The sequence below is a fragment of the Hirundo rustica genome, chromosome 2 (assembly GCF_015227805.2).
Source record: "Hirundo rustica isolate bHirRus1 chromosome 2, bHirRus1.pri.v3, whole genome shotgun sequence".
NCBI lineage: Eukaryota > Metazoa > Chordata > Aves > Passeriformes > Hirundinidae > Hirundo > Hirundo rustica.
In genome coordinates this window covers 87,621,244-87,634,211 of record NC_053451.1, presented here as the reverse complement: position 1 = coordinate 87,634,211, position 12,968 = coordinate 87,621,244, and the positions used below count along the sequence as shown (strand labels likewise).

General features: G+C 44.8%; 1 protein-coding gene across 1 annotated transcript; it reads left to right on the top strand.

The window, feature by feature from the left end:
• The first annotated feature begins 1,565 nt into the window (after window positions 1-1,565).
• LOC120749043 (lysozyme g-like) lies at window positions 1,566-5,024 on the top strand. Its single transcript, XM_040056132.1, has 5 exons — window positions 1,566-1,608; window positions 2,422-2,511; window positions 3,535-3,731; window positions 3,971-4,109; window positions 4,894-5,024. The coding sequence occupies exons 1-5, from the start codon at window positions 1,566-1,568 to the stop codon at window positions 5,022-5,024; spliced, it is 600 nt and encodes a 199-aa protein (XP_039912066.1).
• The last annotated feature ends 7,944 nt before the right edge of the window (window positions 5,025-12,968 follow it).

Here is a 12,968-nt window from a genome sequence, read left to right as displayed (position 1 = left end):
GGCCTCTGCCAATGATTCACTTCAATAATTTCTGCAAGTCATTTACTGTGCATCAGTGTGCTTATTGATGGAGGAAAACCAGTCTTTATTTCCTTTCACAGAGTTGTCCCAACCACTGACTAACCACCACTTGTGCAAATATTTGTTTGAAAGAAATCATTGCAGTTCTAAGCTCTTAATATGTATTACTTATTGTACTTTAAAACAGTCATCACACTAGGTAGGAATTAACATTCCAAAGCCCATAGGGTGGATACCTTTTCTTAGATATATATATAAAGATCATCAAGTGACCTGCCTCAGAGGAAGGACAGCTGAATACAGGTGAGTCTAAAATCACTTACAGAATATTTGTTTAGAACCAGAAGCCTTGATTTGTTTTGATTTAGCATTTTGCCAATATTGTGATTGCTATGCTGTTTCTATATAAGGCCTGTGAGGTTTTTGTGATGGGAGTGAAAAAAAATTCCTGCATGTGGAAACAGCTACATCCCATAGCTTTCAATAGGGACCCAGATGGATTTGCCATTGAATTCATAGGTGTTGGGTCAAGCTGTATTGATCTGGGCTTATGAATACTTAGCCTTAGTGGCAGAGCTCAAATGGAGCTACCAAGTGTACCCTGGTCTGGCCACAGGCACTGCTGGCCTGAATAAGCTCAGTCAGGACAACAGAGTCTTTCCAACAATGCTGGTGGATTATTTGTGTTTCTGCATCCATATAATCTGGTTTGCAGTAGAAATGCAGGCTAGAGAAATGGTCACATGCTATTAAAACTGATAACGTCTTTTCAAGTGTTAACAGGATTAGTGTTAATTGCCTACAAGACTCATGGTGTTTTCTGTTTGAAATCTTCTTGGGAAAGCACCCAAAACATATGTAAACTGTAAAAGCTGCTCGGCTTAAATGCGTTCATCAGCAAGGCAAATACAATCAATTTTTTTGCATTTGATAGCTATCATCTGATGACATTTTTAAATTTTGTTTATAGGCACAGCATATGCATTTATTAGTAAAGAAGTTGTCTGCCAATATCACACAGAGAAGTATTGTTTCACCAAATAAATATCTGAGCTGTCTTGCATGCACTTGGCAGAGTGTTAAGGGTCATAGTTCTTAATTTTTGAAAACAAGTTTTTCCAAAACCCAAAGAAAAATCCTTTTTGAACAGAGAGGCAGGGGTTTGTGTGCACTTTATGGCACATTAGACCGCAAACACCTCTAACATCAAAGCAAAGCGAGTGGACCTGCTCATTGTAAAGACACACTATGGGCCTTCAGGAGGGGCCGTGTGGGCGAGCAATGACAACTGACAGGGTAAAAAGGCTCCTGCTAGTCCAGGCTGCCAACAGGGACCTCCCTGGTGCCAGTGTCCAAAGCAGGAGAAAGTACCTCTGTTGCCCAACGCCTCTTCAGCTGATGCCATCCCTGTCTGGTGCCTCAGGGTGGAAGCTTTTGGCAGCCAACATTTCTGGAGCGCTGTTGAAAATCAGCAGTAATTTCTTCATGTTTTTCCAACCACTGTGTTTCCAGGTCTCCCGGGACAGCTGAGGAGAGCCATCACCATGATCCCTGCACTGCTGTTGTTGGGTCTTTCAGCCCTTGTTGGTGAGACAGGTCTGGGTTGCTGTCAAAAGCACACAGGGAATTGTTTGCAGAAGGACCTGGGAGAGGAAGTGTGCAGTCAGGCCTGAGGCTCCCTTCCTGCATGGCTCTGTAAGATCCCATGTGGCTGAAGGTCCTCAGCTGCTGTCTGAGGCTGCTTGCTGCCCACATGTGTCTTTTAAACCAGCTCATCTGGAGGATGGGACTGAAACCCGGGGAGTCACAGACATATCTCCTCTTGGTTTTCCCTGCTAACCTTATACAATCTCCCTGCCTTCACAGAAATGGTCTCACGAAAGTGGCAATCTGTTTGATGGAAGCTATTTGTTCCTCAGTTACTGAGGAAACAGGGTCATTTTCCCAGACTGAGGCAAATATTCTCCTGAATTAATTTCTCACCAAGTTATTGGGGGACACAGGAGACAATACCAACCAGGGTGCTCAGCTACCACCAGCCATCATCTGAGTGGTTCCAGACCCTGGGGGGCATTGAATGGGAACAGCTCCCTGAAATAAATGCAGGGGCTCTGGTTCTCCCCTCCCACACCAGCCTTTAGACCTAATGGGGCAGGTGCATATCCATCTAAATGGTCATTAGATCCATTTGCTCCAATGTTCAATTAGAAAAGAACTAGTTTCTGTTCTCTGCCTTTCTTTGATAACATTACTGATGGAGAGCAGTGACAAACGTACAAGCAGGACCAACACAAGGGGATGAGCATTGCTGGTCTGGACTCCCTCATGCTTGACTTGCAGGACTTGAACAATACTGCTCTGAGATCTTAACTGTTCAAACACCTCTGTTTAAAATTTCAGCTCCATCCGTGGGTTACAGTTGCTATGGTGATATAAGTGCTCTCCAAGCCCCCATGATCTCCTGTACACCTGCAAGAGCCCCTGATTGTGGTATGTATCATTCAGTGCTTCATTTGTCAGCTTGCTTGCACCTGACAGAGAGATGTCTTACCTTCTGTTATTGCCAAATCAAATGTGGTGCAGCTATTCAATCAGCCAAAAGGGAGAAAGTGACACTTCCTCTCCCAAAATAGCAGGTGAAGCCTCCAGACCTGACGGGAAGTGGAAGGACAGATTTCATGACCCATAGTCAGGATCTTTGTCCTCAGAGCAAAGGAAACTAGTAGCATCCCTTTTCAGATAAACAGCTTGTTCATCAGCCAGGACTTTAGCATCAGCCTCCTCACAAAGCCCCAGGGTAAGATACACAGAGCCAGGTCCCAAATGCTGGCATAATGGCTGACTTGCCAAAGACACATTTTACTGGAGGAAAGTCCCAGGTGTGTAGACATCCTACCTCTGGTTGACTCATTTTTGGCAACTCCTTCACATTTCTCTCTCTCTTTCCTGTTGTTATTCCCTGGTGTCACCACCACACAGCTGATATGTCACATTCATACTGCTGATATCTCCTGGGGTTTTGCCATATTCCTTAGATGTTGGCTCTTCCAGAGCAGACACCTGGCTGCCAGAGTTCAAGCACAGATCTGACCCTGCTTGCTTTTTTTCCAAACTGTTTCAAATTTGATTTTAAAGAACCCACACCCTCTAGAAATAGAACATAGCTGTTACTGCAGTGCAGCCCATTTGTAGTAACATACCCCTCAATTTTTTCAAAATCTTTTTGAAACGTCCCTTTTCTGACTCCAGAGGTGTAGCAGAAGAAGAGGACCATATATTCCACCTCCTAAGAAGCCTCCCTGTTCCCCTGGCCATCCTTGAGTAGTGGAACATCAGCTCCCTGGCCATGGTCAGAGCCAATAGAAATGTGATTGTTCCTCAAACCCCACTGCCCAACTCAATGCAGATGCACTTTTTTAAAAACTTGAGATACTCCTTTGACACACCTGCTCAAGAAGGAAACAAGGGGTTTGGCCAGGGGTGTGCGTAAATCTGCCTTTTCCTACCCCGCAGGATATGCCACGATCCGGAGGGCTGCTGAGGCAGACCTCGTACGCCTGAGACGATACGAGATCCCAATTAAGAGAGTAGCCAGAAAGCTGTGCTTGGACCCAGCGCTCATCGGTGCCATCATGTCCCAGGAGAGCCGTGTCGGCCTGCTCCTGGACAACGGCTGGGACCGGGGACGGCAGAAGTACGGCCTCATGCAGGTACTCCAGGCTGACAGGTGTGAGCAACAGCACAGTCACGTAGTGCGTACCCCAGGGCTTTATCTTGGCAAATTACTGTTCTGTGCTTGAAAGAGCACTTTATTGCAATCCCCCTATACCAAAGGCTGTGCTTAGGTGTTGTCCTGAATAAGGTCACTTCAAGGAGTTGAAGCCCGGGAGCGCGATGAAGAGAGGGTGGCATTCAGAGGGAAATCCATTTCCTTGCTTGTCTTTCCTAGATCAGCAGGCAGCAACTGCAACCTTATGCGGTGTGGGATAGTGAAGAACACATAAATCAGTGCTCAAATATCCTGGTTCTTTCCATTAATGAAGTACGGGCAAGACATCCTACCTGGACCTGGGACCGGCAGCTGAGAGGTGCGAAATGGGCTTTGTACTGGGAAGGGACAGACTGATGGATGGCAGTGCTGTGTGCTTGTTGGTGTTGCTTTTAAGGGAAAAAGACTATCAGTCTGGCAGATTTTACAGCATCTATTACAAAGAAAAAAACCAAAAAAATAAAACAAACAAACAAACAAACAAACAAAAAAAAAAAACCCCCAAAAAAAACCAACCAAACAAAAAACCATCCAAACAAACAAAAGAAACCTTCAAAACCCTGAAATAACAACCAGAACCAGAATTTTCTAGTTTAACAGAAGCAGTACCAGACCAGCAGACTGGCAATGAGAAATGGATAAATAAGACAGAAAGCAACTAAGCAGAAGTCAACGGAGAATGCAGAAACTGAGGCATCACAACACAACAGGATTATTGTGGCAACTTGTTAAGCTGTATCCAGGAAGATTGTGATCCAGGTTTCCTCGTAGTCCCTGTTATCCGTCTGCTGGTTTGTTCACCCTATGGTATTTCTTACTCACCCTTCCTTGCTCTGCCACTGCCCTTCCTTTGCTCTGATTCCACCCTTTTCTGGTAACAGTGTTCCATTTCCACCTGCATTTGGAGAGAGTCATGGCCTCCTTCACTACAGGAATAAAGATTTTACAAAATCAGTCATTTTTCAACAATAATGCCCAATTGGCACTTTGTCAAGCAGTTCTTGTTTGGTGAGATGCGTGGCATTTTCTGCTGCAAATTTTTGCTCTTAAATCTCTCTTTCTTACTTACAAGCCCATAACAACTCCTTCTTAACTCTTTCCAGGTGGAATCTGCACCTACCGTGCAAAAATGGGCAACCTTCAGGTCTACGAGGCAGACCCATGCAGCAGAGACTACAACTACGTCAACAGCGTGATTAGGCGAGCCCAGTATTTTAAGAGAAATGGGTTCTAGGTCATAAACCCACCCTGTCACCGAGCCTCCCCTCTGCAGACCGGCCCAGCAGTGATCACAGCACCCAGAGCAGTTCCCCAGCTCTCCTGGCAGGAGCAATGCTGCTGGCATTGCCAACGCCACCTTGCTCACTCCAGCAGATCTCAGCCCCTCGCTCACTGAGGAGTGAGCTCAGCACTGCCTTCCAGAGACCCCCAGGGATGAGATCCCACGAGCTCAGGGCCTTTGAAAGGCAGATGGGGACAGACCAGGAATGCTTGAATTTTGAGTGAGGAAGGTGACTCCTCCTGTTCAAAGCTGCAGCCCAGGGTTGTTTGTGCATCACCCAGACGTGGACACAAACAGCTCTCTCTGGGCATCAGCTGTGCTCTTCCCATCTACATCCATGTCCTTCCCTCTCCATGGCCAATGCAGGGGATGAATACCCTGTTTCCCTTCTCTTGGTGCTGCTGGCTAAGGGGCAATGAAGAGACATCTCAGTGAGCCTTTAGTCTCTGCAGTAGCTGAGTGTTCCTGCAGCCAGCCTTGAGGGGGACAATACCAAAACATGCTTTGTTTGATCTCCTGAGTCCATGGCCGTGATGCAACTGGGGACCTCACCAGGGCATCTATATGGAAAATACTACAAGTGCCACAGCAGGCAAAATGCCTTTCCACCAGAGAGCAGCCCTTGGAGCAGGAGCCATCCCCATATGAACCCGTGCCAGGAGATACATCATGGCAATAATTTCGGTAAAAAGCCCCACAACCTTTCCTGCTTTAGCTTTGGCACATTTTTGCTTAGTTTCCTCCAAATTTAAAAGCATTTCAGCAACTGTCCCTCTGCCAGGAATCCCAGTTACTAATGGAAGTGATTGAGCTCTGGTCTGTTTGAAAGTGGATGGGTCTCTCGGTGCCAATTTATTAATTAGAGAACAATAATGAGAATAAGATAGAAATAAAGATAAATTTTAAATCCCACTCTTTTTTTTTTTTTTTTCAGTTTCATGGGGCTCAGTGGGTAGCAATCTACAACTCCAGTAAATAACTCCATTCAGTACTCTTGGAAAGGGTCTAAAACTCAGTTTGAGAACAGGGAGAGAATAATGGTGCTGCAGACTGGATATGTCAGAAGAGCTGGGCCTGAGCCTGGCTGCTGGCCCAAACTTGTGAATAGGGAATGTTCACATTTAGCCTTTCAAATTACCATTTTGGAGGTGTCAGGGTACTTTTCTTCCAGCTGCCACCATTGCTGATGCAGAAGTGATGTGCCTGGCAGTCCTTGCCTGGCAGCAAGGGGCAGCGAGTGCATGTGCCTGGGCTGCCCAGCAGGGTCAACACAGGCAGCAGGAAAGCTGGATTTTTGCAAGCAAGCTTTTGCAAGCAGAGCAATTTTAACCCTGTGCCCCTTGTCTTGCCAGTCACTCATCTGCTTACCATCATGGCAAGGACTCTGCATGATTAGCACACCTTACAAACAAATTTTATCACTTCTGGAGACCAGAGGGAACCCTAGGTTATCTCAAATGTCACTGATCTTTTTTTTTAAGACTACCATAAACAGTTAAGTGTTGAGCAACCACAGATGTTGTGCTATATTTTGTCTTCTGTGAATTCTGCACTATATTAATATAATTTTACTAAAATCATAACTTTGTAATCCAAACTTATGAAATGTATCACGTGCTTGTCTACTTGACATAACTTATGTAAAATTCATAGGGTGAAGCCTCTGCTTCATTATGTTATGTAAACCTCTGCATAAGAGAAACCCCTTATGTAAAGCCTATGAATGGATTTTTGGTAGATCAGTATAAACTTAAGATGAGGCAGGGAATCTCATTGCTGCCTATGTGTACAAAGGAGGTTGAGTTCCAAGGGGGAACAAGAGTGGAGCTTTCTTGGATAGCCTTCATGTCATCTTCAGTCACTGCCAGCAAGCTCCTTGTCACCACTACTGGTGCTGTAACCCTGCAGATCTCTGAGCTCCTCAGGAGTCCACTTTGTGCAAGCGTGAACTATGAAGCTGCTGCTTCATGTTGTGGTAGCAATACCCAAGGGCCTACAGACCTGTCTGCTGAGTTGTGCAGCATCACCACAAAGGATTATTTATATTTTAAAATCTATTTAAAATTCCAAGTTATGGAAATTCCATATTTTGTTCCAAATGTTGTTTTACAGTATCAGCACTTTGCAGCGAATACAGAAAATCTCTGCAGAAAATGAGTTAAAGCTTGATAAATTGGTAGGAAGGAGTAAATAATTAAGGAAAGTTTAAGAGTCGCATGCTGCCTTAAGATTTGAACAAAAGTTTTCCTGACAAATAATGAGTTCAGATTGTTGTTCCCCTCTGATCTTTTTCTGGTCAGCTTTGTGCACATTACTGGAAGTTCCTTTTCTGCCTGATGTAGACAGAGCAACTGCATTCACACTCTGCAAAGCTAACGGTCTAACATCAAGCAACATTTCAGAAAAAGCAGAAGCACAGGCAAGGAAAGAGAAAAGACAAATCAGAGAGGAAAGAAAAGGTCCAGGGTATCAAAGACCAAAACACCCGCCTGAAACACTGAGGAAGATGCTAGAGTAAAGGATTGAATGGTTCCTTCAAGGGATCTTGTGGGACAACAAAGCAACAAGAAACTGTCAGGAGGGTTCTGGCAGGCCACTTGGCAGGGAAAAACCATCCCAGATCAATTAAAATCTTTATCTAACTGGGTAAGTAGCCAAGAGAGAAGCCATGGTAGTGCCATATCATGAGGTCAATAACACTTTCAGCAGAAATGTGAAGTGCCCTCTTATGTGAAGGGCTTTAAAATAAGTAGAAAAGGCACTGGTTATCAGCAGCTTCTGGCCAAACTGGTGAGATTTTCAAGTGGAGCTACACAAGTCTGTCCTACACCAGCTTCTCTGAAATCTGTGGTCAGAAAATGAATGGAGAATGTGAGGTATCAAACCATGGGCTACATGGAAAGGGAACATGAGCATTTCCATTGTGGTTAGAAACTGTGAAAACCAGTCAGGAACCAAAGCATTAAAATCAATTAAACACCAGGTGGAAAACGCTCGATGCGGTCAAGAGGTGATGTAGCAGTGGGAAGCAAAGAAGTTGATGCCAAAGACAGGATAAATCAAAAAGAAGGAATATCTCATTTTGGGGGGTTATCTTTGTTACAGCACTGTGCATGAAGCACCTGGGGTAACTCTTCTCTCAGCTATTCAGCTGTCAGTCAGGACAATCACAACCCTGATGGAAAGCACAGCCTGTGGAACATTTCCTGGGTGTTTTAAACAACATTCAAGACCCACATGTAAAAGTAGCTGTACAGCATATATAATCACAGAATGGTTTGAGTTTGAAATGACCTCAAAGATCACCAAGTTCCAGCTCCCCTGCCATAGGTAGGAACACTTTCCACTAGACCAGGTTGCTCAGGGCTCCATCCAGCCTGGCTTTGAACACTTCCAAGGATGGGGCATCCACAATTTCTCTGGTCAGTTTATTCCAGTGCCTCGCCACACTCCCAGAAAAGAATTTCTTCCTAATACCTAATCTAAACCCAGTCATATTCTGTTGAGAGGGGAAATGCAATAGGTGTTGTTTCAGGACATTTCCAGGCTAACGCTGCTGAATGAGAATCACCAGTCAACTAATGGAAAACAAAATGCAGACAGGGAAGAAACCCTTCTCTGTTGGGGTCCTGTGATGTGGTTTTACAACTGATGTTACTACTAGGAAATCTGTTTCAATGTGCTTCCTGCAATAAAGAGCAAGTGTGAGGTGGAGTCTTTGTCTCTCATCAGCTCGCTAAGCTGTAGGTGGGAAGGGTGAGGTGATCCCTCTGTGGCTCAGGCAGGGGTCTGCCTGGAGTCAGGAGCTGCAATGACTGGTTTTCATAGAAACCAGGCAGAGGGACCAATTAAACAACCTCTTTCAGCAGTAACTGAAGCAGCAGGGAAACACGGTCAAAACCAAGTCCCCATCAGAGCCCTAAGCCACGTGGGAGAACAATTTGTTCTGATGGCTGATTCTGAACGCTGCAGCTGGGTCTGCGTGAGCCACATGTCCATGTCTCTCTCTTTGAGACATGCAGAAAACAAAGGGAAACACCAAGGCAGTGCTGGGTAACTGTGTTTGTTCTGCTTTGTTACTCATTGCAAAACTGGCCTGGGATTTCCTAGCCAGCAACTTGTCCCCAGGAGGGTGCCTCTTGCATTGCCCAGGATGGGCACCAGCCTTTGGTCCCAGGGACCCCTATGGAGCCAGTGCTGCAGCTGGGGGTAACTGTTTCAAATGATTGACTCTGTTTATCTAATTGCTTCCTTGAAACAGAATACTCCCATATTGGATGCACAGGGCCTGCTTTTTCCCACTTCAGGGTTAAAAGAGACCATGTTGTAGGATTGCAACCTCAGAGCAGTTTTCCACCAACATCCCTCAAACAAAATCCTTGTGCCTCTCTCTAGCATTTGTTTCTGTGGGTTCCTCAACCAGCTTGTCGTAGAAGCAGGGATTTACTGCAACCAAAAATTCTTCTTCTGCACCTCATCCTGATGAGGCACTGATCCAGCCAGTCCGCAGGCTCCCACTCGTGCCACCATCCCACATTTACTGCTCCTCTGGCCTCACTGACCACTCTCACAGAACTCTAAAAGGATAGTACACTCCTACTACCGCTTTTTTTATCAGTAGCAACTGGGATTTCCACCCACAGGTTTTTAGAGTGCTTCTCTTTTCCTGTAATATTTTTATGCTGTAACATTTTTATCCTTCACATACAGCATCACTCCTCCACCTCTACATCCTACTCAGTCATTCCCGTGAGGCTGGCAGTGCTGTATCTCACTGGTTTTCTAGCCTCCACCAAGTCCCTCAAACACCTTCTGTCTCAGGGTCATCATTTGGTCCAGGCATTTGGGTTCTGGCTTGATTTTGAAGTCTCTAGCAACTCTACAAATTTTGTCATTGCTTTGTTGCTTAATGCTGCATTTGCCAAATCTTTGCCACCGTATTCTGTCTGTTTTCTTTATTTCTGTCTTTCTCATGTATTTGTTTATTTCCCTCATGTTTTTTTCAGAGGTAAACTGAATATCCATCTTGTCCACCTTGCAGATCACAAGAGTTCAAACCAAATACTCATCTATACTGGTCAGCTTTCCCCTTCTTCTAGTGGAAATGTTCCTCTAAAAGCTCTTCCATTTCCAGTGACACGGGTAGCCTATGCTACAACTCAGGTGCATCCTGCCCTTTCTACACTGCACCTCTCATCCATGTTTTGCCAGTTCCTCACGTGCCTCAACCCTCTACAGATCCCTGCATTTCCCCATGAGGCCCTCTTGCAGGCTCAGGACACAGACCTTCTAGCACTGTGCCTTCCTAACACGGCCTCCCACAACTTAAATGGGCTTGATTGTCATGGGAAGCTCGTGTCAGCCCAGTTCCTCCCCTGAAAACATAACCAGCGTCACTCATTTCTTACCCACCCCTAATTAAGCTAATTAACAACCAGGAGAAATGTTCAAGAGCATGAAAAATCCCACACAGTGAGGATGTGACTGACCTGAGACTTTACTGCTGCAGCCCTCAGTCTTCCACAAACACTCAATTTCCAAGAACTGGAAAGGTTTCTTGTTCCAAAGCAGGCAAGGAGAAATTTGACTAATTTCTGTTCTTTAAATCAGTTTTCATTTTATGAATTCCCTGCTTATTCAGACATCCTGTTAGCTGATTCAGATCAAGAAACTAACAGATTTTTCAAAGGGGTATGGGTGTGTGCATGGATACAGAAATCAGAATTATAGATTCCTGTCATAATAATAAAAATCTGGGCAGCATATTTTTTGCACCTTTCCTCTAGAAATGAAGACAAACTCTAAAAAGTCACAGCTGCATGCCTGAGCCATAAATGCCACATAGAGGACCAGATTCTCCCACAGATGTTTGCCCTGAACCATTTAATTGCCACAGGCAATTCTTCCTTCCTGCCAGGCACAGGAGAGAAGAGTGAAGAGTAGCTGGTACTAGATCTGGTCCAGAGCTCTGCAGCATGGCTTCTGGGGAAACCAAATTGTCCCTCCCCTGTGACTCTTGTGATCAATGAAGAGCTGCTTGCTAATCAGCCATGGATTCTGATACTGAATGGATCATTGTGGCTCTTGCTATATGGGCTATAGGTGGACGACCTACACTTACCTCATGCACAATGTATTTCAGTAGAAGGGCTGTCAGGCTGCCCTATATGGAGGTTGAAGAGCTAGCTGAGTATAAATAAAGTCCCAGGGAATTCAGGTGAAACTGTCCAGTTGTGGCAAAGGAGGTTTTTATAGAGAATATGGGCAGGGAATAAAGTTGTTCATGCTGCGAGTGCCCCATTTACTGTGATGTAGAAGAAGCTAATTAGTACATCCTTTATATTTCTGCCCCAGAAATAAGGAAATAGTAGCACAGACCATTTGGAGATTAATAGTTTGTGAATCACCTTTGGTGCTATTTTGAATTTTTTAAATGTCACTTGTTTTGAGCCACATCTGTTCTATTCTCCTCCCTGCCAGATGCGCTTTCCCCTATTCCAGCCTTCTTTACACTCAGTCATAACTGTGAACATGAAGAACCCCATGCATGAGCTGCTCTGACTTGTTGCAGCTGGTTCTCTTTGGGAGATATCAACAGCACAGCAAAAACTTACAGAATCTCTCGGTGCAATGACACGGGACGAATTCCCCCACTAAAAATGTACAAGAGCTGCTGAAAGAGCAAAACAGCGTTTCACACTCATGAAACGTTCCGAGGGGGAGAAGCGGGTCAGGAGAGATTCTGCCGTGGGCGTTCTGCGGTCCAGCGGGTATTTTCCTTACGGCTGCACAGCTACAGCAGCGTTGAAATACACACTGCCAGCTCATTTGGCGTTGTTGACCTTTGTTGTCTCTGTGCAAGAGGGGATAACAACAGGGGCTTAGTCTCTGCATATCCAAATTCCCAGCAGTTGCAGCTCTGGTCATGTTATTGTTCCTGGATCTTTGCCTGCAAAAATTCGATTAAATCCAGAAGTGCATTTTCCCATTGTCAGCATGTTATGGCTTCTAAGAACTGAGCAGTCGTTTTCAGACAAGGTTCCTCCTAGTTCTAAACTGTTAGCAATGGGACTTTAGATTAAATTAAAAGCTATTTAATTTTTTTAACTGTAATTGTGTTTTTGCTGTAGAACAGAATCCCTGTTGTGTTTGGGAGGATGCAGAAGTTGTTAGGTGTTTCTGTTTCTTGTACAACCAGCAGGGGTGGGAAGTGCACTGAGCCAGCTGTTCCAGAACACTGCCAGCAGATAGAAAGCCCATTTGTCTCCAGGAAGTGTGTTGAGAATGTGGGGATGCATCCTGCAACAAACTTGTCAGGTCTGTGAACTTTGTCTAATATTCTCGTAAATGTTTCACTGCACCAAAGTCTGTTTTCCATTAGGTGTTAGCATTGCTCCTGTCAGTTGATGTTTGTGTGTTTTCCCTCCTGCAATGGTGTGTTAAGACAACAGATAAATGCAAACACATTGCAAGTCAAACAATCCACAAGTCAGATAAATTGTAATGGGTGTAATGTTTCTCTTTGATTTGTAGCTATGGAAAAGCAAGCTGGAGCCAGTAAATAGTGTAGGATTTCAAATTAATTTCATATTTTTTTCTTTACTTTTTAAAAAAAATTGGAACAGAAAACCTGCCTTTTTGAGATGCCTTCCTCCACTGGCCGTGCAGGCAGCCAAAGTCACAGGCTTATACTAAGCTGTTTTTGGTAATTAGGGGAGAAAAACTGGGCACAAAGCACCAGTTCAGCTCACAAGATACATGTAAGCTAGCATGACCATGAGGTAATCCCCACCAGAGCAGGCTACACATACAATGACTGCATGACTGCATCTGCTAGCACAAACACCTGCACTAGGATCAAAAGGATGCCATGGGTTTCAGACATGGATCTGAAAG